General features: G+C 35.2%; 1 protein-coding gene across 3 annotated transcripts; it reads left to right on the top strand.

Annotated features, from left to right (window-relative positions):
• The first annotated feature begins 4,531 nt into the window (after positions 1-4,531).
• ETAA1 (ETAA1 activator of ATR kinase) lies at positions 4,532-20,363 on the top strand. 3 transcript variants are annotated; one of them, XM_058551072.1, is made up of 6 exons: positions 4,532-4,871; positions 6,290-6,418; positions 6,688-6,764; positions 10,081-10,193; positions 10,456-12,509; positions 14,660-15,012. In XM_058551072.1, exons 1-6 carry the CDS (start codon positions 4,646-4,648, stop codon positions 14,758-14,760), a joined length of 2,700 nt encoding a protein of 899 aa, XP_058407055.1. In that variant the 5' UTR covers positions 4,532-4,645; the 3' UTR covers positions 14,761-15,012. The 3 variants fall into 3 exon arrangements, with proteins under 3 accessions (XP_058407055.1, XP_058407054.1, XP_058407057.1); XM_058551071.1 differs by lacking the exon at positions 14,660-15,012 and adding an exon at positions 16,837-20,362 and having other exon boundaries at positions 4,533-4,871; XM_058551074.1 differs by lacking the exons at positions 4,532-4,871; positions 14,660-15,012 and adding an exon at positions 16,837-20,363 and having other exon boundaries at positions 6,356-6,413.
• The last annotated feature ends 2,528 nt before the right edge of the window (positions 20,364-22,891 follow it).

The raw sequence follows: 22,891 nt of genomic DNA, 5'->3' as shown, positions 1-22,891 counted from the left end.
CTCAAATCATTTCTGATTAAGTATGATTTTGCCAAAGTTTAACAACCATCTTCTGCTTAAGAATGGCTTTGGTATCATGCTTTGCAAACAGCATTTAAAATAAAAGCATTCTGCAGCTGGCACTTCTCTGTTCCCAATCCATGCCTTCTAATAAAAATTAATAAACAATTAGTCTATAACCTTTGATCCCAAGCATTGTTTTAGTTCAGCTTTTGTGGATATAATGAATACAGACTAACTGTCATTAACTAGCTCAAGAAAATTAAGTTTACTGTAAAGGCTTGCATTGAAAGAGAAAAGGAAATGACTGGAATTTCAATAGAACCTGTCCTCAGGGACACTGGGGCTGAATGGTTGTTTGTTTCCAGGTATCTGGAATCCAGAGATGTTCATTCCAACGGTCCTCTGTCAGGTAACACTGCTGCTTCTTTCTGTTCCACTATCTTCAAGCTTCCTCATAGTTTCTGGCCCCCCATGGTTTTGCACAAGGTGCTCTAGCAAGTGGTTACTTCAAATCTCCAAGAGGAAACACGATTGTCTCAATGTATCTTTCTGTGACACTCAGAAGCACACAGTCAGCCTATGGATTGGTTCCCAAAGTTAGGCGCCCACCTCTATGCCAAGCAGTTTTACCTGATTGGGGCCACGTGGTGGGACCAAAGTCATCTAGGCAGCAGAGGCTCTTGACGGAGCAGGTCCCTCAGGAGAAGGATAGGCATGGTAGGTGATTTTAGTTATAAGTGGTAGTAGGTCAGGACTGAGGAAAAATGGGCCCAGGACTCATCCAGGTGCATTTTGGGGTATCTCAAGAAACAGGGTAACAAGACAGTAAAAGAATTCTCTACTCATTTTGTAACCTGTTCAGATTCTGTCAATTGTATCCTGATAGATTCCGAGCTGGGGCAGGCTCAGTACATACACTGCACTACATAATAGCACATTATGATTCTTATATTTTTTTCTTGAAATAAAGACCTCACAATTAGCCGTTGATCCAGCAGATACTATCATTGTAACGAAGTGACAAGGCAATCACTTCACAAAAAAGCTCCTTAGCAACAGACTCTCAAAGTCTTAATTTTTGCTTAATAATCACCATCAAGCTTATGGATAATTTCTGCAAGTACAGCAAGTAAGAGTTTAACTCTGGTTTCTTAAAAAGTTTTTAGTTGTATTAAAACTGACTTATATGCACATATTATTCAAATGCTTAGAAATGCTGTTTTGGTGTTTTGAATCAATATTGCATTCAAATGTCTATAAGACTTACCTTTTATTTATTAAAACATTTTCTCAAGCAGTTAATTGCACTGTACTTATTTCAGGAGTTATACTCAGGAAGTACATTAAATTTGAAATACATTTAGAACTGTAACAGATTGTGTGAATTAAGTAACTTTCAAGCTAAAACTTATGACTGTTTCCTACCACATAATGACTACAGATTACAGCCATCCTGGGTGTGCTAAGGTAACAACACGTCTGCTCATTGGGCCCGAGCTGTTCCTTTTTACAAGGGTTACATGGGCACTATAGAATCTGGACAGTTACGGGAAATTATTCATTGTTATTTTATTTCACAGTATTAATATGCTTTAAAGGATTACCACATGGTTATCACTCCTATAGGCATTATTAAATTCTTTAAACTACTTTAACTATTTTCTAAGTGTGAGTTAGGTATTTTTTAGGGTAAATTAAGTCTTTTGGATAGCTATGATGCCATCTATTTAATAAAGTGTTATAGTGGACATTTGACTTTTTTTTTTGCTGTTTCTGGGATTCTCGGTCAGTCAAGAGGTAGGAGAGATCTCGGAGAGAAATAACAATATTCCTATTAATTTAGATAACTGGAGGTTGAAGTAGTTAATTTGAATTTTAAGAGATGTGACCTCCCAAGCAGTCATATCCAATTATAAATATATAAAACTAAATAATGATTTTAGAATATGTAGATCAAAAACAGTCATGGCAAGGGAAATAGTAGTAGAAAGTCAAGGACTGAGAAAAAAGAAAGGAATTATTTGGTCACAATGGTTTACATAATTGCTAGAACAGAACCTGAAATTTAGTTCTAGGATTCCTGGCAGCCAAACTGAAGAAGGAAAACAGAGTAAATTACAAAGAAAAAATATCTATCAGTTTCTCAGTGGAAACAGAGACTTTTTGCCTTACATTAAAATTTTATAACATTTTTATTGACAAATATAACCTGTATAGAGAAAAGTACACAAAACATGTTCAGCTCAATGAATTATCACAAAATTAACAACTAGAACAAGACAAGGGACAAAGCAAACGCATCAGATGCTCCCCTCCCTCGTCCCCCTCTAATCCTTGTCCCTTCTCCCCTGGCCAAAGTAACCATTATCCTGACTTTTATGGTTATCACTTCCTTGATCTTGATAATTTCATCATGTAAGCTTACATTCCTATACAGTAAGATTAATTTTGCCTGTTAGAATTTATGTAAATTGAATTATATAGTATGCTTGGGGAGAAAGGAGTGGGAAGGAAGGGGAGTCTGGCCTCTTTGCTCAACTTTATGAGATTTTTCCACATATTGCAAGGAGCTGTAGTTTTTCATTTTCATTATTATGTAGCATTTTGTTGAGCAAATTTAGCTCGACATATTTACCCACTCTACTTTTGAAGGGTATTTTGTTTGTTTCCAGTTTGGAGTAATTTTGAATTTTACTGCTAAAAGCATTTTTATAAAATGTATCTTGATGCACAAGTCCATGCCTTTCCAGTGGTTATATTCCTAGGAGTGCGATTGCTGGATCAAAAACTGTTTTCCAAAGTGGTTGTACAAAGTTATGCTCTCACCAGCAGAATGTGATAATTCTCATTGGTGGGTCCTCTGGCTCTGGGTCTCTCACAGGCTGCAGTCCAGGTGTTTGGCTGGGGCTGTGGTCTCATCGCTGGTTTACTTCCTTGATACCCCTGTTGTCAGTCTTTTTAAATTTTAGCCATTCTGATAGGTGTAGAGGAGTACCACATTGTGGTTTTAATTTTCATTTTCCTCATTACAAATGCTGTTGAGCACTTTTATACAAGTTTGTTGATCATTTAGATTTTCTTTCGGAGAGGCTGCTAAAGTTATCTGACTCATTTTTCTCATTGGTGGTCAATCATTTTCTTACTGATTTATACCAGTTCTCCATATATTTTATATATGGGCCCTTAATTTTGCATCTTGTAAATTTCTTCTTCCAATCTGTGCCCTGCTTTTCATTCTCTTTAATGTTGTCTTTGGATGGACAGACGTTATATATTCTCAAGTTATCAATTTAGTGTAGTCAGATTTATAATTATTTTCTTTATAGATGGTGATCTTTTTTTCAATTTAAAATTCATTTTCTGTCATGAAGACAATTCCTATCATCTTCTAGAATGTTACTTATCTTTCACAATTAAATATATAATCAATTTGCACTTGATTTGAGGATGTGGTTTGAGGTAGAGGTTTCTTTTTCCATGTGAATATCAAACTGACCAAGCAGTATTTATTATCAAAAAGCCCTTTTCCCACTGCTCAGGAGCGTAATCTTTGTCTTAAATCAAGGGTCCACTTATGTCAAGGTCTGTTTCTGAGCTGTCTATTTTGTTTCATTCATCTGTTTGTCTACACTTTCACAATTGCCATGTTATCTTAATTAACATAACTTTATAAGTCTTGATACCTGGTAGATATCCAATTTTATTATTCAAAAAGAGATCTTCAAGAGTTTCTTGGATATTTTTAGCCCTTTGCATTTCCATGTACATTTTAAAATAAACTTGTCATATCTCACTCACACACACACACACACACACACCCCTACAGAGATTTTGAATGGATTTGCATTGAATCTATAGATCAATTTGGGAAGAACTGACATTGTAACAATATTGAGTCTGGCAATCCATGAACATAGTATAATCTTCCATTTATTTAGGTCTTCAATTTCTTTCAAAAATATTTCATAATTCTCTCTGTAGGGGTGTTGCAATCTTTGGTTAAATTCATTCCTAGTTATTTGTTATCTTGTATGCTATTATAAATCACATTTCTTTAAAATGTCAATGTTATATTCGTTACTAATCTATTGAAACACAATTGATCTTTGAATGTTGACATCGTATCAGCAACTCTGTTAAATGAATTTAATACTTTTTCCTATTTGAGGATTTTTCTATGCACATATCTATGAAAAATAGTTTTATTTCTTCTTCCCTAATCTATATCTCTTATTTCCTCTTCTTGAAAATACTAAAACTCACAATAATCTGAATCTGAGGAAAGTGTAATTCTAACTGTAAACTCAAAAAAAAGACGCCAATGGATTCAACCCACCTCACATACTCTCACTCCCGGCTACGGTGGCTACACTTGTAGCCCTTACCATCACTTCCAACCCAGAAGAGCCTGAGCAGAGCACAGCAGGCTCCGGCGCGGGCTGCGCAAGCGCGCCGCCGGCCCCCTGACCGCCCCACCCCTCGCCCGGAAGTAGCCAATCAGCGGCCGCCTCTTAGAAGCGCCCCATCAGCCAAAATGGCGGCGGCCGTTGGCGCGGAGTGCCGCTGGTAGTTCCATTGCCTTACCCATCTGCCTGTGGCAAAATGTGAAAGGAGAAGCGGCTGGTGGAGGGGGTCATATGCAATGAGTCGGCGAAGGAAACATGGGGACAGCCCTGGCCTGAAGAACACGCCGCTGAAGGCGGCGGCGGCGGCTGAGGAATGCACCTCTGTGGTCGAGCCAGGGAAGAGGCGGCTGAGGGCGTCCCGCGGCTCGGGGCTCCGCCGGGTCGCAGAGGGGCCTTCCCGGCCCCTGCCGCAGCAAGAGCAGCCTCCAGCAGCCGCTTCGTGCAGTAAAAGTAACCCCGAGGGTGAGACGTCGGCAGTGCGGGCTCTGGGCTTTGGGGCTGCAGCCCCACAGCCCCGCTTGCAGCCTGCGGGGCGGGGAGGGGGGGTGGAGTCTGAAGTGTTCTTTATCCCGCGGCTTCTCCCCTCCTGAGTCCAAAAATAACCCGACACCACTCCCCCACGGCTTTCGTCCCCGAGTTTGAGCATTGCCCCTTCGGCTCGACCACCCGTTTGTCGCCCCTGCCACAGGCATGGGTCGTGTGGTTTACCTGTTGGCGGGAGCGCGGCTCATTTCTGGGCTGCGCCTCCAGTCAGTGGCAGTGCCGAGCGAGAACTATCTGATAGACCTGATGCCGTTAGCCTATTCTCTGGGGATTTATTGCCCCTTAAACTTTCTGCCCCGACTTGCTTTAGAGAAGGGGCCGTATGAAAAGCTGCAGCTAATCTGTGGCCTCATATCCTTGGTGATGTCTCACCTCGTGATGGATAAACCGGAAGTTCCTCAAAGTGGGAAACTAAGGGCTCCTGAACATTTCATTCTGATCAATTTTTGGTGTTCTGTTTTAACAAAATTTCTAATAAATTCCGTAGGAACTGAAAACTCTTAGAAAAGCTCTTTCCTAGAGCGTGTTTTTAAAATACAGCGTTTGTCACCTTAGTTTAGTTTACTCCCATAAAGCAATTCTGGAATGAACAGAAACAAATCTTTGCAGAAATTTAAAAGTGATGCTAGACTAAACTTCCCAAGAAATGGGTTACTACTAATTAGTAAGCTTTTTAAAGAAATTGTTATAAGTTGGATAGAGTTGGTGAAAGGGGGCTAAACTTGACTTTTCTGAAGTTTCTGTTGGGATCCTTCTGATTTTTGAAATCTGCCTATACCAAAGCCTCCAAGTTCCAGTGGTAATGAAGAGAGTGACTGGGTTATACAGTACTATAGATTCATAGTTACTAGATTATCTTGAAATACTTGCTATTTACAATGTTAAATTTGTGAAGTAGTACAAGGATTTTTTATGTGAAGCAAACATTTCAGTTGTGGTTAAAGTAATATAATCATCTCTGGGAGAGTTTTATAAGTGGACTATAAAAGTAATCTAGTCTATGGGGCCGGCCTGGTTGCATAGTGGGTAAGTTAGCGTACTCTGCTTTGGCGGCCCAGGGTTGGTGGGTTGGTTCTGGGGCGCAGACCTACCACCGCTTATGAAGCCGTGCTGTGGAGGCATCCCACATACAAAATAGAGGAAAATGGGCACCGATGTTAGCTCAGAGCTAATCTCCCTCAGCAAAATGAGGAGGATTGGCAACAGATGTTAGCTCAGAGCCAGTCTTCCTCACACACAAAAAAAGTAATGTAGTCTAAGCTATTATTTGACATGAGGGTATTATGAAGTAATGCTTTAAAATGCAACAATTGTTATTTCAATTTTATTTTATGTAGAAAGGTATGAAACACCAAAGAGATTGCTGAAAATGGATTTATTATCATCTACCTTCAGTTCTCCTAACGATCCAGATGGACAGAATGATATCTTTTGGGATCAAAATTCTCCAATGACAAAACAGTTAGGTAATTGGTTATTAACCTTTTTATCTGGGTAAATATTTGATATATGATTAGGATTTAACTATAGAATTTCAGTCAGGAAATCAGGAACTTTTATAACACAGGTGTTTTTTGAGAATCTTGTGTGATTGTATTGCTGTAATAGGCACGTAACGTCAGAGTGCATACTGATCTAAGCTGTGCTAATTTAATTTTTTTCTAAGAAGTGACTGCTATTTTTAAAAATTAAGTTTTTTTGTTTACAATTAATAGAAATGTCTTTGTTTCCTTAGGTAAAGGAAGAAAAAAACAGATTTACACCACAGATAGTGATGAGATCTCACATATTGTTAATCGTATTGCTCCTCAGGTAAATATCACTAGTTTTATAGTTTAATTTAAAACAGTGAAAAATATGCCCCTAAGTCCCTGTATAGTTCATTCGTATGAAAAATGTTTTGTCTTTTACAATTTTATTTTCCAAAGATAGAGCAGCAATGATTACTTTTGCCTTTTTTACTACTGAAATGCATGTTTTGAAAAAAAGTACATAATGTGTAATTGGTAATATATATTTTCCTAAGCATATATCGTAATTTTTTTAGTGATGATTTTTGGACTAGAGCTTTGTGCTTATTTTGTATTTATGTTGTTTAATAATATATGGCATCATTTTTCAAGTTACTAATATAATAATAAAAATTTATACTTTTTTTTTTTTTTTTTTTTTTTATGAGGAGATCAGCCCTGAGCTAACATCCGCCAATCCTCCTCTTTTTTTTTTTTGCTGAGGAAGACGGCCCTGGGCTAACATCGGTGCCTATCTTCCTCCACTTTATATGGGACGCCGCCACAGCATGGCTTACCAAGCAGTGCGTCGGTGCGCGCCCGGGATCCGAACCAGCGAACCCCGGGCCGCCGCAGCGGAGCGCGCGCACTTAACCGCTTGCGCTGCCGGGCCGGCCCTATACTTTTAAGTTGTTTGTGATTGGTATTTGTTTACTGTCTATAGCACACCTTTTCCCCATTGAAACTGCTCTTCTTAATACTTGTTGACTTATAAGATCATCAAGAAACACTTAGAAAAGTGGAAAGAACTTTGGATTTGGAGTTGGTTCTCAGTCAGCCACCAGTGTTGGGTGACCCTAAGCAAGTCAATCTCTCAGAACTTCAGTTCATTCAGCTGTAAACAGAGTTATTACTTGTCTTGATCTCTTCATTGGATTATGATGAGGATTCAATTAGATAAAAGTGCTTTGTAAACTATAGAGCGCTATAAATGTTAGGTTATGTTAAAATTAATTATGATAGTTAAATTATTTGCTGTAATAGAACCATTTTCAAAAGTTTCTTTCAGTTCTTGTACTGCTTGAGTGAAATAGAAATGTAAATTTAAGTCAACCTCTGTTCTGAACCTCTTTCCTTTCCTCTCCCTTGTTCTTATTTAACAACATTTAAATCCAGAAACATCCAATTTTTGCTTAGTGTCTTCTCTGTACGAAGTATGGTATTTTTCCTTGACATGTCCTTGGATAGTGACTATATGTTGACTGCAAACAGTTGATGGCACTGGCCCAAAATGTGGTTACATGGAATCACCGTCATCCAGGTGGAGGATGCAGGAAATAAAGGTTTTTTTAGTGGCTATAAAATATCTGAAATTACAATTAGCACAGTCAAAACAACTCTGTTGCTACTAGCTCTACATTCCATGTTTGGCATGTCATAGAAACTCATTTTACATACAGTTCATTAGTTAAATAGCATTTATGCCATAATACTACTTCATAAGTTAACAATAGATCTTCATTAATTGTGGGTTTCACATGAAAGAAGCATAATAAAATGTGTTTGGGCTCGCCAGCCTAAATAGTGATAAAAAGATAGTTGAGTAAATTATTGGCCCTTTTACCTAAGTGGACTAGAAATAACAGCTCACATAAAGAAATGTCAACAGTATGCAAGTGGTAACTTGTGTATAAGAATAAATACAGTGAAATTAGTTGCTTTCAAATGTTACTCTTTTCAACTGAGCACTTTTAAAGCATATAAATCTTCGGTAGTTTTGAGGTCTTTTTTAAAGCTTGTCGTGTTCTCAGAATGACATATTCATGTTTATTTTTAAGTGAGTTATCCTCCTCAAATAATTGTCACCTTAATATTTTCAGGGATGGCATTCTTTTTTAAATATGCACTTTGGTTTTAATTGGATAGTCATTCCACTTTCTTTAGGGATACTTTTTATACAGTGTTGTTTTTTGAAGCTGGTATATGTTTTTCCATCATTTTTATACAACTCCTTACAGTATACTCTTTAGGATTAAATGAAATAGTGTGTTTAGATACCTTATACAGCACTTCGATTGTAGTTGGGAATCAATAAATTACGTAATTATTAATGAAGAAATTTTTAAAATATAACACATATATAGGACGCATATATATATGTAAAATTTGATAAAGTTGTCATACTTTTATTCTCTAAAAATTGAATGAATTTAAAATTACTTGGTAAAAGGACAGAAAGTCCATAATTAAATCATTAAGAATGTTATTTTGCCTAAATTCAAGATTGTTGTTGAAATAAAAAGGAAAATATATATTGAATCTGAAAGTGAAATTATTGATTTACTTGAGTACTTTGCAAACCTAAAATCTACTAGATTCAACTGGACATCTAAGAAAACTGCTTTGTTGATTAAGGATTTTAAAGTACCAAGTTGTAGAGATCTTTTCACCTAAACCTTCTAGTAAATAAACGTGAACTGACATCTTTATGCCCAGCATTTTGCTAGATGCTGAACCATCATGAGAATAGTCCTTGCCTTCACGTAACCTATAATCTAGTGAAAAGATTAGTTTTACCTCATGTGATAGTTATTTATGTTCATTCTAAGTATTATAAAAATAGAGTAGAAAATGGTAACCTATTACTTTGGTTTGTAACTAATGCATAAACTCATTCTCTAATTTTTTGCATATCAAGTGACTGAAAAGCAGAGCAAAAATATCCAGGACTAAAATGGCTTTTTCCTCTCCTTTGTACTAGTTAAACTTCTTTTCTGCTTTCAGTACTCATTTTTGTTCTTATCCTTGCCTTATTCTTAGCATCAGTTCTGACATTGCAGTTATCTCTAACTCAGGCCTGACCTTAATTCTATCTGAGTGTTCTCAATTCAGGTCAACGTGGATTGTCCAACGTTAGATAATGATTATAATGGGCATAGGGAAAATCTGGAGAATCAGGTAATACAGAAAGAATTCCATATGTATCCCTCTTTATTCTTAATTCGATGATTTCTGCTACACAGTTTCTGATACTAATGTTTATTTTTATGAATATCTTATGACAACCGAAATAAGCTGATCAGTTTTCTTTTGATAAAAATATGTGCTTTTACTATTAAATATGCATTTGTTAATTAATTAAATTCTTAAAACTTTTTGAAAGTAAGAAATTCCCAATTTTGAATGTTTTCATTCCCTGAAACATAAATGAATCATTTCTTGCAATTTATTATTGCCATCCTTCAACTTCTCATTGTTTTGGAGTTTGTTTAGTAACCATCACCTTACCAGAATTTGTTGCCTTAGGAAAATAATTCAACTTAATTAAACTTTTCTTTTTCTTTTTCTTTTTTTTGATACTTTTACTTTTATACCTCTTTTTTCCCTTTCTGGCAAAGGATGAAAAACCAACAGCAAACTCCATGCTGGGCATGTGGATTGGTGCAGCTGCCATTCCTTGTACTCCTAATGTTGCAAAAGGAAAATCAAGAGCAAAAATCAGCTGCACAAAGTAAGTTCAAACTTTTCAGCTTTTCTGACATTCAGTGAAGTAAATATTTTTAATAATCTGTTTTGGTTTTGTGAATATACCACAATGGTTACAAATTTTTTTCCTTAGTTTTGACATGTAAAATTTTGGACTTAAAATAATTATAATGTAAGTGTTAAAATTTTCAAGTTTTAATGTATTAAAATCTGTTAAATACCAATTGAATATTTGTAATGACTCAGAACTTTTCTTAGTTATAACTTTTAAAATATTTGTTTAATAGGTTAAAAACACAAAATCGAGAGGAAGAACTTATGAAGTTGGCTAAGCAATTTGATAAAAATATGGAAGAGCTAGATGAGATTCAAGAGCAAAACAAGAGAAATCATGATTTTATCCAGACAATTTCAGAAACAGAGACTTTAAATAATTATGAAGATAATGTACAAATGCAGTTGTTACATGATAGAGTTCTTAAAATTGATGATGCTATAATAAGGAAGCCAGTGAAAGAAAACACCAAGATACCTGTGGTAAATGATCAAAATAGCAGTCAGAAGCCATTTGACCAAAATGCTGAAGCAGCTTTTAATGCCATTTTTGATGGTTCTACTCAGAAATGTAGTGGACAGATAAGTCAAGATCTGTCAGATGCTTTTTTGAACATCAGTAATACCACAATTGGAGAGAAAAGTGCTCTGAAAGAGGAGAAAATCATTACTAACGAAACTCTGGTCACTGAAAAACTGCCAAATAATAACCCAGGATCACTTTCTTGTCAAGTAGATACTCCAGGAATGACAAAATCCTGTATGATTTCCAGTACTAAGGAACCAGAAGCTTTTAATAAGCACATTGATGCATTTACCACCAGTGAGTTTGAGGATGATTGGGAAAACTTACTAAGTAATGAACCTTTTGTTATGCAAAATGTCAAAATGTCTGAACTTTTCCCTGCTTCTAAAACAGCCCAAGTTACTGATCAAAAGGGAATTTGTACCTTTAGCAGTAAAAATGATAAAAGTAAGTCGAGAACTAATACAAGCCTAGATGCTAGGTTCAGAGATTCAAAAATTTTACAAGATCTTCCTTCAGAGACACATAACAGTGAATTAACAGATGCTGGAAAATACAGATTTTCACCAAATCCAAGTGGTAAACCAAACAAATTACCATCCACTGGAAATAAAATGAAATTTGAGAAATCTTTAAATAAAATTGTTGTTCAAGACAAAATTCAAGGTTGTGCAGTTGCATTTAATCTGACAAAAGTAAAGGAAGATATTCATACTAAATATACTTCTAATGTAAATGCTTCTGAAAAAAAGTCTTTGAACACAGGATATTCTAATGAACAAAGAAATAAGTCCATTTTTAATCAGTCTTTTAAAGCACCTGCTAATATAGATCCTTTTGGCTCTGAAACTTTGGGCAATGAAACCAGTGTTCATAACCCAGATCAGACTAATGCATCCAAGTTAGATTCTTTCTTTGATGATTGGAGTGATCCATCATTTGCCAATGAAATTGCTAAAGCATGTCATCAATTGGAGAATGCCTGGGAAGCAGATGATGTAGATGATGATTTATTATACCAAGCATGTGATGATATTGAAAGACTAACTCAGCAACAAGACATTAGAAAAGACAGCAAGACATCAGAAAGAATACCTGAGATCCATAATAGTTCCACATATGGAGCCAAAAACATGTTCACTACATCTAAACAAAGAAGTCAGTTGATGCAGTGTAAACATTTGAATACGAATAGCGTTTCAGTGCATACGTCTTCGTTGACAAATAACTCACAAATAAATAAATCAATGAAGATGGAGAAAGGGGAAATTTGTGGAAATTCTCCAAGTTTTCTAGGTGCTACAACAAATTTGACTATATACCCTAAGAACTCAAATTGTCAGGTCAATAATCTGCATGTCTCTTGGAATAACACTGATATTCCAATACAAGTAAATGGTTCCAAATCAGTTCTTACAGGAAGTTCAAGTTTCACTGTGAGTTCAGATCATATGAGTACAGAAACTGCTACTTATAAGAAGAACGTGAGTACTAAGCATCCATCCCATAGGACCGTAACAGATGAAGCACAGAGGGACCTTAACAGAACAGTTAGATTTTCTAAGTATACGTTTGCAAAGGTGAAAAATTCTCAGATTTTTTCCCAGTTTAATCAAAATTGTGTAACAGGAAGTATTTCTGATACCAAAATCACACAAAGTTTGGAAAAAAATAACACTCCTGTTACCCCGTTATGTGGGAAGGCTGTTCCACAACAATCTTTGGTGAAACTTTCTGAGTCTTTGAAACAACCTTCAAAAGGTATGTACGAAATAGTTTTCTTTAAGAAGTATATTGGAAAGTAGCCTAACTAGTTATTTGTTGTATTGAATTTGTGTAACATATAAGGTAAATGCTATTCTGTGATGTTTAACTAGAATTCTTAAAGTGATTCTTACAAATAGTTATGCTGGAATATACAAAGAGTGGGTGATTTATGTTTTCAAAAGACTGCATTGAATTCCTCCCCAATGTTTAATGCAGTGACTAGCATATAGTAGGCACTCAATAAATATTTGTTGAATGTTTTCTATTTCCTAGAAAATCATACTTTTAGATATATGTATTGCTGTGTGAGATTGTGTGTATTTACTAAATATCTCAGTGTTTTAAAACTTGAATAATCTTACTCCTGTGTTTAGCAGAATATTGAGGTGAACAATATTTGAAAATATAGAGTATTCTAATTAAACTCTTTTGCTACTATAATATCTGATATGAAACCATTAGTTGTGATGGTTAGAATTATAATTTACTTACACAGTACAACCTGTCATCTTTGATTCTTCCAATTCCTCTTTTCCCCAATTCTCCTTTCTGTCAACGAGTTCAATGGTTTTTACCTCAAAAAATATATCACAAAACTCCATTTTTCAGGGCTGGCCCAGTGGCGCAAGTGGTTAAGTGCGCGTGCTCCGCTGCGGCGGCCTGGGGTTCTCCGGTTCAGATCCTGGACGTGCACCAAGGCACCGCTTGTCAAGCCATGCTGTGGCCGTGTCCCATATAAAGTAGAGGGAGATGGGCATGGATGTTAGCCCAGGGCCAATCTTCCTCAGCAAAAAAAAAAAAAAGAGGATTGGCAGATGTTAGCTCAGGGCCAATCTTCCTCACACACACACAAAAAAAACCTGTCCACTTTTCTCAGTCTCTACTGCTACCACTCTTATCCAAGCCAACACTTTTGACGTGACTACTGCAGTTCTTTTACCTGTCCCCTTTCAATTCTGGCTTCCAAATAGCAGAATAATCTTTTAAAAACAAATAGGCAAACATGGCATTTCAGTGCTTAACCACAGCCTTCAATGGCTGCCCATCATATTTCAAATAAAACCCTAACTTTACACTGTGATCTACAAGGCCCTGGATTATCTCTCCTTAACCTGCCTGTCCTCTTTTTTCCCTTACCTACTAAGCTTCAGCTACACCAGCTGTGTTTCAGTTTCTCAAACAGAACAGATTCTTTCTTAGTTCAGAAGCTTGGACTATGCTATTCCCAACTATAACTGCTTCTTCCCGACATTTGACCCCTCACTCCAACCCTTTGGTTGCTGTTTGTTTATCCTTAGGTCTCAGTTTAAGTATTACCCTCTCGTAGAGGCCTTCCTTGAATAGTCTATAAGTAGGTCTTTTCTTTGTTATTTTCCATCATCTCCCTTATTTCCTTCATTTCTTTTATTACAATTTGCAATTAAATACTGATTATTGTCTGTCTTTCAGTGAATACCTAAGCCTACCAGAGCATCTGCCAGTTAGAAGATATTTAATAAATATTTGAATGAACATTATTATGCAATATAATGTGAAAAGTCTGTTATTCAGTGATACTGTAATATTTTTTAAAAGGGAGTGTGTCTGGCATAACTACTTATGCTTCTCATGCCCAGTAATTTCTCACAGCCTCGTGCCTTTGCAGACTCTGTTTCCTTCACCAGAAATATAGTGCCCCCACATGCATACACCAAATCTGCCTGACCATTTTTCATTTGTCCTTTAAAACACAATGTGTTTCTAACCACCCCAAATGATTTAGATTCACTTTCTCTGGGTTTCTCCAATACCAAGTGCTAACTTCTGTTATAGCATTTACTATGCTAGCTTGTCATTATAGATTTTCTTAATCAGTCTCCCTCACTTGGGGCTAACATTAGGATTCTTATCTATTATGTAGATCAATGTTAATATGGTGAGGGAGTTTTTAGTTTCTTTTAACATTAGATTATTGTTTAATATTTAGATTCTAGATGATGCTTCTATTGGCATTACTGCTACAACTTTCCTATTTAAGTGACCTCTCCCTTTTTTTTTTTGTAACTTATAACAGTAATATGCTGGTTGTTTAAAAAGAAAGAAGGAAAACAACATAGATTAACTTGAAGTAAAAAGTTAAGTCCTCTCTTTCTCCTTTCCCACAGCCATTCCTCAAGGGAAGCCACTGTTAACAGTTTGGAATACATCATATTGTATTTTCTGTGCATATAAAAATGTGTGTGTGTATACCAATAGATTTATTTAAAAGATGGAATTATACACTATATACCCATTATTTGGCAAATTGGTTTTATCTTCACTTAATATATTATAGCTCTCTTTTCCTGTTAGTACATATAGTTTTGCTTCAGGCCTTTTAATGACTACATAGTATGTCATTATATGGATGTACCATAATTTATTTAACTGCTTCTCTATTGATAGAAGTTTAGTTTGGTTGCAGTTTTTTGCATGACAAACAATCCTCCAGTGAATGTCCCTTTACGTAAATTTCTGCATGCTCTGCATGCTTGCTACATTGGTATGTAGCAAGCTGCTCTCCAGGGAATGTCTTTGAAACAAAACCCATTTAGCTACCTCATAGCTTTAAGGCAGGGTTTGGCAGACCATGGCCTGTCCAGATCCAGCCTATTGCCTGTTTTTTGTATAGCCAGCATGCTAAGATGGTTTTCACATTTTACATGGCTGAAAAAATCAAAAGAATAATATTTCATGACTTTTGAAAATTATATGGAATTCAATTTTCATTGTCCATAAACAATGTTTTATTTTAATGCAACCGTATCATTTGTTTATGTATCGTTTGGGGCTGTTTTTATGCTACAGTGACAGAGTTGAGCAGTTGCTATGAGAGAGCATATGACCCCAAAGGTTAACATATTTACTTTCTGGCCCTTTACAGAAAAAAAAAATTTGCTGACCCTTGCTTTAGGATAAAGATTAAGAAGAGCAACTCTTGCTTTATACCTTACAGTAGTTTGAGACTTTGCCATGTATTTTTATTGCAGATTGAGTTAAAGGAAAGGCTGATGGGAGAAGTGGATGACTCTCCTTAAATCAGATTTTCATGGTGTGACTTTATTATATCATTGCAAGTTATTTTCTAGAATATCACCAAGCCAATTGTAAGGCCAATTTTAGGGAGCTATGTTCTTTTCTGCCATCGTGGATTATTAACCTGTTTTTCTTCCAAACTTATGGTCAATTGAATATAAACTGTGTTTGTGTGTATTCTGAGTTTCTTGTGTTTCTCAGCTTTGAGCCTAAAGTATTAGATAATTAGTCAAGCTAATAATGAAGTATCCTGTCGTTATCTTTCTCTAAGAAAAAATAGCTACAGTCTGTGAGATAATTAGTTTAGGAAATAAATGGTATCAGAATAATCTGGAGAGTTTATTTGAATTATATCTCTCTTACCCTGAACACCAGCTCTCATTTCTGATTATACCAAGTAAGGAAGGGGAGACAGATGATATTTTTGGGCAATTATCTCCCTTAGTTAAGAAGAGAAATGTCTTATGACAAATAAATTCTATACATTTGTCTAGATGTTAGTGTAAATAATATTTCTCTGCTGACAGTACTACGAGTTCTTATTTACTTCTCTGAAAGGCAGATTTTTACAACATAAACAGTTTTACCAATACAGGATCACTTAAATATGTATTGAGGTGATAGTCTTAATTTTAAAACAACATCGAAATGAGACAATAGGTTTGCTAATTTTAAAGTTTGAGTCTTACTAGCATTATATGGATAATCTAATATTTTAGCTGAAAGTGACATGACTTAACTGAAGTTAAATTCATTTTATTAGAATTCGGTATTTTGGCAGAAGTAGAATTAGATGTGTTATTAAAATAGAAGTTTCTTATTTTCATTTGTTTAATTTAAAACGTATTGTTTATTTTACAGTATGTTTATCTAAAGTATACACTAAAGTGTGCTACATAAGAATATTATCAGAATGCTTCACATTTTTATATATTAAAACATTCAAATTGAAGATTTTATTCAGATATTCTATTTGAAATAATTTTCTAATGTTTATGTAAAATGTGTGCTCCAAATAAAACTATAATGTCTGACAGTAAGTTACACATGTATTGACATGATGGATTTCACTCTATCACTCTAATTTAATTAGATTTCTTTTTGGCCTAGAGCATTATGTCTGTACTTGGCATCTTATATTGAGTAGTTTAGTGTGATTTAATAGCCAAAGCAGTGTGGCAAGTCTGGGTAATAAAAAAGTAAAAATTAAAACTGACATTCAGAATGACTTTATAAAACTAATATTTATATTTTGTTTAATTTTTAGAGGAAGAAGAGAAAAATAGAAAGTATTCTCCTGAAGAAATTCAGAGAAAAAGACAAGAAGCACTGGTTCGAAGAATGGCCAAAGCACAGGCATCATCTCTAAAGGCAACTCCTACTTAACTTGATTTCTTTAACGAAATACTACTTGGAGGACTTAACAAAGACAGTTGATAACTATCTATGATAGGAAATATTTTTTCTTAATTTCTCTGTGAGAAATTTAATGCTGCATTATAAAGCGTGGACTTCTACTTTATTTAATAAATCAGTGTTTGCAATTGTCAATGAAACCTTTCCTTGGAGATATATGTGAAAGTAATTGCATGTAAGTTTTGGAAATTCAGGAAAGTTAGCAATTATGTAGTAGAATTATACAGAGGAAAGTCGTTACATTTTTAAATATTGTGACAGAGGATCATCAAAAAATAGGTAATATACTTAATTTTTTCTTGTAATAAGTCTTTTCCTAATATAAAATTTATAGTTTTACTTTTAATAACTGTTCCTTAAAGTTTTTATACATTTCTAAATTTTAGTTAATACTTCCATATTCTTAGGAACATAGTTGGTAGGAAATAAAGTACTTCAATTTATTTGTAAGGAAATTACTGTTTTGGTTCCTAGTCTCAAATATATTTGAATTTTAATTCTCTAAAACCTGATACATTTGGGAAACTTTCCACCATTTTTAGGGAAGATGCTGATTTGAGAAATTTAGTTTAGAAAAAAGAAAGTGGATTGGCTATATAAGTAATGTAACTTCAATAACATTTAGACCTGTGAGAAACTTTAGATATCATCTGGTCCAGCTTCTTTCTTGCATAGGTGAGAAATGAATACTGTTATTCTGAAAGTCATAAGGCAAGTTAAAGCTGTGCTGGGATTAGGATGATTTTTTTCATTCTAATGGATACTTTGACAGTTGTACCATTTGCCTCGGTATTAATTAGCACATAAAATAATTTGTTTGTGGGAGTATTAATTATTTTATAGTATAAAACTAAAAAGTAACTAAAAGTACATTAAGGACTGTTTAATAATAATGCTCATTGTTTCTTATATTAAAGAATTAAATATTCCAGGATATAAAAATGAGAATCTTCTATTTTCAGTTTTCCTATAACTATGTAATTTTACCTTGATTAATTTACTGGCTTGACAAATTTGTTCTTCCTATTACTTTTTTTTTGCCTGTTTGGAATTTGCTAAGCCAGAAGTAAACATCTAAGCAGAGCGCATAAGGGCAGTAAGAATGCTTTATTCATCCCAAATGGCTTTAGGAGACCTGATGAAATTGCAGATGTGAAATACCTATTAGGGTGTTCACCGCTATTCAGGTGTCTTAGAGCTATGATAATATCAAAATAATTAAATGTATTTTAAAGTATTGCTATATGGAGATAGATCATTTTGAAAATTGTATATTCATATATACAGTGAAATAACACATTCTAGGCAACCTTTATTATTTGTCTAAGAATAGATAATAAAGAACCTAAATAAATATAGGTAAGTTTTATATGTAAGAAAATGAAGAACTGAGAATCTTTATCTTTTTCTAAAGTGAGTTCACTGTGTTCTTACTATCCTTTGGGTATCTCTACCTTTGCTTAAGCTCTTCCCTACCTGCCACTTACTTCTTCCAGAGTGTTTTTAGCCTGTTCTGTCCATTCATTAAGACTCAGCCTAATAAGTCTCAGTTTCTCTGAAACTCGTACCTGACCATCCTCACTGGAATTGATTTCTTCTCTCTGATTATGATGGTACTTATTCTTGTATGTTTCCTGGGGCAATTCTGTAAAGCCTTATGTGTTATTCGGTTGTATATGTATTCTAGTAATATTTCTAAAACTTCTCATTTTGCATCTCTTTCATAATTTTGCTATTTCTCATATAGCATATACTACTATTTACTTAATAGTTTTCTTAAAGTGACCTCTTTCTCTTTAAAAGGATACTTTATAGTACTTATGAATGGTGGGTGGAGTAGTGGCCCAGCATATCTGAACCTGAATATAATTGGGTTTCTAGGGTTACACCTGCTGTTCACACTCTACTTTGCTATCCTAATTCTTCTTCCTTTTGTTGTTGTTGGAAACAGTAGGGGTTGAGTGGCCCATGAATGAGCATGCAGAGCCTGTGTAGATAGTTTCTCTGGCTTGTCTCTTTCCAGTCTGTGGAATCTGTTTCCACACAGGGGAGTGGCAACTGGTAGGCCTGGCAGTTCTATTCCAGTTTAAGCTCTGCTGCTGTTTATGCATCTCAGGCTGGCTACAGAAGAACTGAAGCTAATAATGCCATTATTGCAAGAAAGTCTAGCAAAGTAGAGCCTGTCTTTCATTACTCTTTCTTGCTGCAGACATAACAACCCTGATCCCAGGAAAACTTGGGTTGCATATTACAGACACAGTCAGTGGTATACAGGCATGTACCACACCTTGGGAAATACTGCTTGTATCATTATACTCTATTACTAACATTTAGGTACCTGAGAATAGAGGTGCCTTACTTATCTCTGTCTACCTGTTACTGATATTTAGTGGTTACTTATTAAATGTTAAATGAATTTAGACAGATTCTGGTGGCAGAGATTCTTCCTTGCCACACTGGAAGTAATCTGACTCTGATTCTTTGAGCTTCAGGATTGGAAAATGTTTCTAAGAACAGTTTAAATTTAGCCTAACACTGATTAGTGTAAGTGATAATGTATCTGAAGTCTGACCGTGGTTTTCAATTCTTGCTGGGACGTGGTGATCAAAATCACTTGTGGAACTCAAAAACAGAATGACAAACTTGTCTCCTGTGCCTTCCCTTAAACTTCATAAATGAGTATGTCTATGGGTAGATTTCAGATGTGTATACTTTAAAGTGCATCGGCTATTAGCCAACAGGGTTGAAAAGAAATTATAATTGCTAAACTTACATAACAGTTGCTGAATATTTTATTTACCATGAATGGTTTTAAGAAATTTACAATAACTCATTTATTTCTCAAAACAATCATAAATAATGCTTTTACCACCATTTTCCAAATAGGGAAACTGAAGTAAAAACCAGAGGTCCATGGAAATTATCTGTATGTACAGGAAAGAATTGTAGCATTTCAGGCATGTGTGCCAAAAAACTCACTAGAATTCTATAGCTTAATTTTATGGCTCAGAAGAATTTTTTTTCCAATCGCAATTGCTGTTACAGATGACTCCTGTACTTTATGTGTATGTGAGTGGGTGGGTATTGATTATATGAATCCACATAGAGGTCGCCTTTGTTTTTCATTCAATTATTAAACAAAAAAATAGAGAAATATATAGAATGTATAGCTATTTAAAATGTCATTTTACTTCACTATTTTAGTAACTTCTGGGTGTTCTGGTTTTAAATCTATTGAGGAGAACATAATTGCCTAGTCCAAGATGTAATGGCTTACCTCAAGCTGCTAGTAAAACTCTAATCCAGGTAATAAAATTAAGATTTCTGGTTAGATGCACACTATATAGAATAGTGGTATTCTGCTTTTAATTTGTTACAATATGTTGTTAAAGTATATGGTTAAAGTATATGAAAAAAGTCCAATCTCACACAGGTATATAGTTGAGAAAAGGAATATTGTAATAGTCTTTTCAGATAATTGTAGATATTCTTCTTTGATAATACACAAAAGCTCAAGAAGTGGTAATTTCTTAAAAGTTAGCTATAACTTCCATTTCTAGCCAAGATAGAATAACAAAGACTAAATGTACACTTTCTGCTGAAACAACCAAATCAAAAACAGACAAACTACATGGAAAAGTGAATTTTAAGACATTGGACCTCAGACAATGAAGCAAGTGATCCCTAAGAATTAGGAAACAAACAAATGGAGCCCTGCAATTTTCCCAGCTTACTGCCTTGAGGGAGTTTCCAGGCAGTGATGCAAGGAAGGGGAACTAAGGAAGAACCCAGTAGACTCCCTGAGTTGAGGAAATGGAGCTGAGATGCTAGAGACCAAGATAGTGAGAGTTCGCAGGAAGAGTACCAGTGAGGGAGAGAACATAGAACTCCAGAGATCTATAGATGGTCCCTCTTGAAAATTAAACTCAGTATTGATCAGCACATGTGTGTGAGGAAGAGCCATCTGAAAGGATTAGAGGAAACAAACATTGTCGGGTGCTCACATGGGTCTAGTAACAAAGCCTGTTCTCATCAGCCACAGGTCACTGGGTAGTACTTGCCTCAGTAGTAAGGAATGATGAGCCCTAGGCTGCACTGCTATAGCCCCACCCAACAAATAATAAAAGCAAGATTGAAAAGCTCAAAAATATTTATAGAAAAACAAAAATGCCCCGTACCTGTGAGAGAAAATTCACAATGGCTGTCATCTAATTAAAGATCACTAGGCATGCAAAAAAGCAAGAAAACACAGCCCATAATAAGGAGAATAATCAATTGAAACCAACATAGCTCTGACACGTTAGAATTAGCAGGTGAGGATACTAAAATAGTTATAACTACTACCTTTGTTCAAAAAGTAGAAATATAGAGGATATTAAAAATACCAAAATGAAATTTCTAGAGATGAAAACTGCAATGTCTGAGGTAAAAAATACACTAGATGGGATTAATGGCAAATTAGACATTGCAGAAGAAAAGGTTAGTGATTAGTGGACTTGACATTTAATAGGAATTATCCAAAATGAAGAGAAAAAAGAATTTAAAAAAATGAAAAGAGCATCAATGAGTTGTGGAACAACTTCTGTAGCCTAGTATATGGTTAATTAGAGTCCCTGACGGAGGGAGAGGTAGAAACTAAAAAAAATTTGAATAAATAAAAATTTATTTTTAAAAATTTTTAAGTTTGGCCTAAAAATTTCTGAACTTTATGAAAACTATTAACCCACAGATCTGGGAAGATCATTGAACCTCAAGCACAAGAAATATGAAGAAAACTGTACCAAGCCACATCATAACCAGTGATAAAATTATAAACTCAGCTAAAGGAAAAAGATAAGAACAGAGGAACAAAGGTGAATATAACAGAGAAGTCTCATCAGAAACAGTCTGAGAAGACAATAGAGAAACATCTTTAGAGTACTGAAAGGAAAAGAACTCAACCTAGAATTCTATACCCAGCAAAAATGTCTTTCAAAAGCAAAGATGGGGCCTGCCCAGTGGCACAGCGGTTAAGTCCACGTACTCCACTGCGGCAGTCCGGGGTTCGCAGGTTTGGATCCCGGGCACATACTGACGCACCGCTTGTCAAGCCATGCTGTGGTGGTGTCCCATATAAAGTAGAGGAAGATGGGCACATATGTTAGCCTGGGGCTAGTCTTCCTCAAGAAAAAGGGGGAGGATTGGCATCGGATGTTAGCTCAGGGCTAGTCCTCACAAGACAAAAAAAAAGCAAAGATGAGCTAAAGTGGTTTTCAGACATACAAAACTTGAAAGAATTCATCACTGGCACTACGAGAAATATTAAAGGAAGTCTTTCAGGTAGATAGAAAATGATAATTAGATTAAAATGTGAATTTACATGAAGGAATGATGTACACTGGAAATCATAAACACATGAGTTAATATATAAGATTTTTTAAAAAATGATTTAAATCTCTTTAAAAGATAACTACTTAAACAAAAATAACAATATTGCGGGGTTTATAACGTGTAAAATTGAAATACATGACAATAGCATAAAGGCCAGGAGGGAAAAAAGAGTAGTTTTGCACATTTTTGACATGCATGGGGTTCAGTTAGATAAAACTAGTCCTCTAACACAGTTCACATTTCTGTTAACACAGCATATTAACTGAATACTTGCATAAAGTACAAACTTGACAGCTAGCTCAGTCCACAAATCACTACTTAAGAGATGTGGATCATGATGCATGACCAATCATGTCACTTCTTTCAAAGTCTGTGATTGGTCACTGTACATTTGCAATTCAGTTCATATACAAACAGCAAAGTTTGTAGTTACCTCCTTGTGTCCTAGTGATAAGCCCATATGACATTTTACAAAAATGGATAATTGAAAGAAGAAATTAACCAACAAAGATGAAAGTACAGCAAATAAAAAATAT

The sequence above is a fragment of the Diceros bicornis genome, chromosome 12 (assembly GCF_020826845.1).
Source record: "Diceros bicornis minor isolate mBicDic1 chromosome 12, mDicBic1.mat.cur, whole genome shotgun sequence".
Taxonomy (NCBI): Eukaryota; Metazoa; Chordata; class Mammalia; order Perissodactyla; family Rhinocerotidae; genus Diceros; species Diceros bicornis.
Note: the sequence above shows the minus strand (reverse complement) of the source record. Positions and strands in the feature narration are given on the sequence as shown.

What these genes read in the sequence shown, in the direction of transcription:
- ETAA1 (XM_058551071.1), top strand. Translation starts at nt 4,646, where the DNA reads ATGAGTCGGCGAAGGAAACATGGGGACAGCCCTGGCCTGAAGAACACG. An exon ending in TCCAATGACAAAACAGTTAG is followed by an intron (nt 6,419 to 6,687) that starts GTAATTGGTTAT and finishes TTGTTTCCTTAG; the next exon opens with GTAAAGGAAGAAAAAAACAG. An exon ending in TTAATCGTATTGCTCCTCAG is followed by an intron (nt 6,765 to 10,080) that starts GTAAATATCACT and finishes TTTCTGGCAAAG; the next exon opens with GATGAAAAACCAACAGCAAA.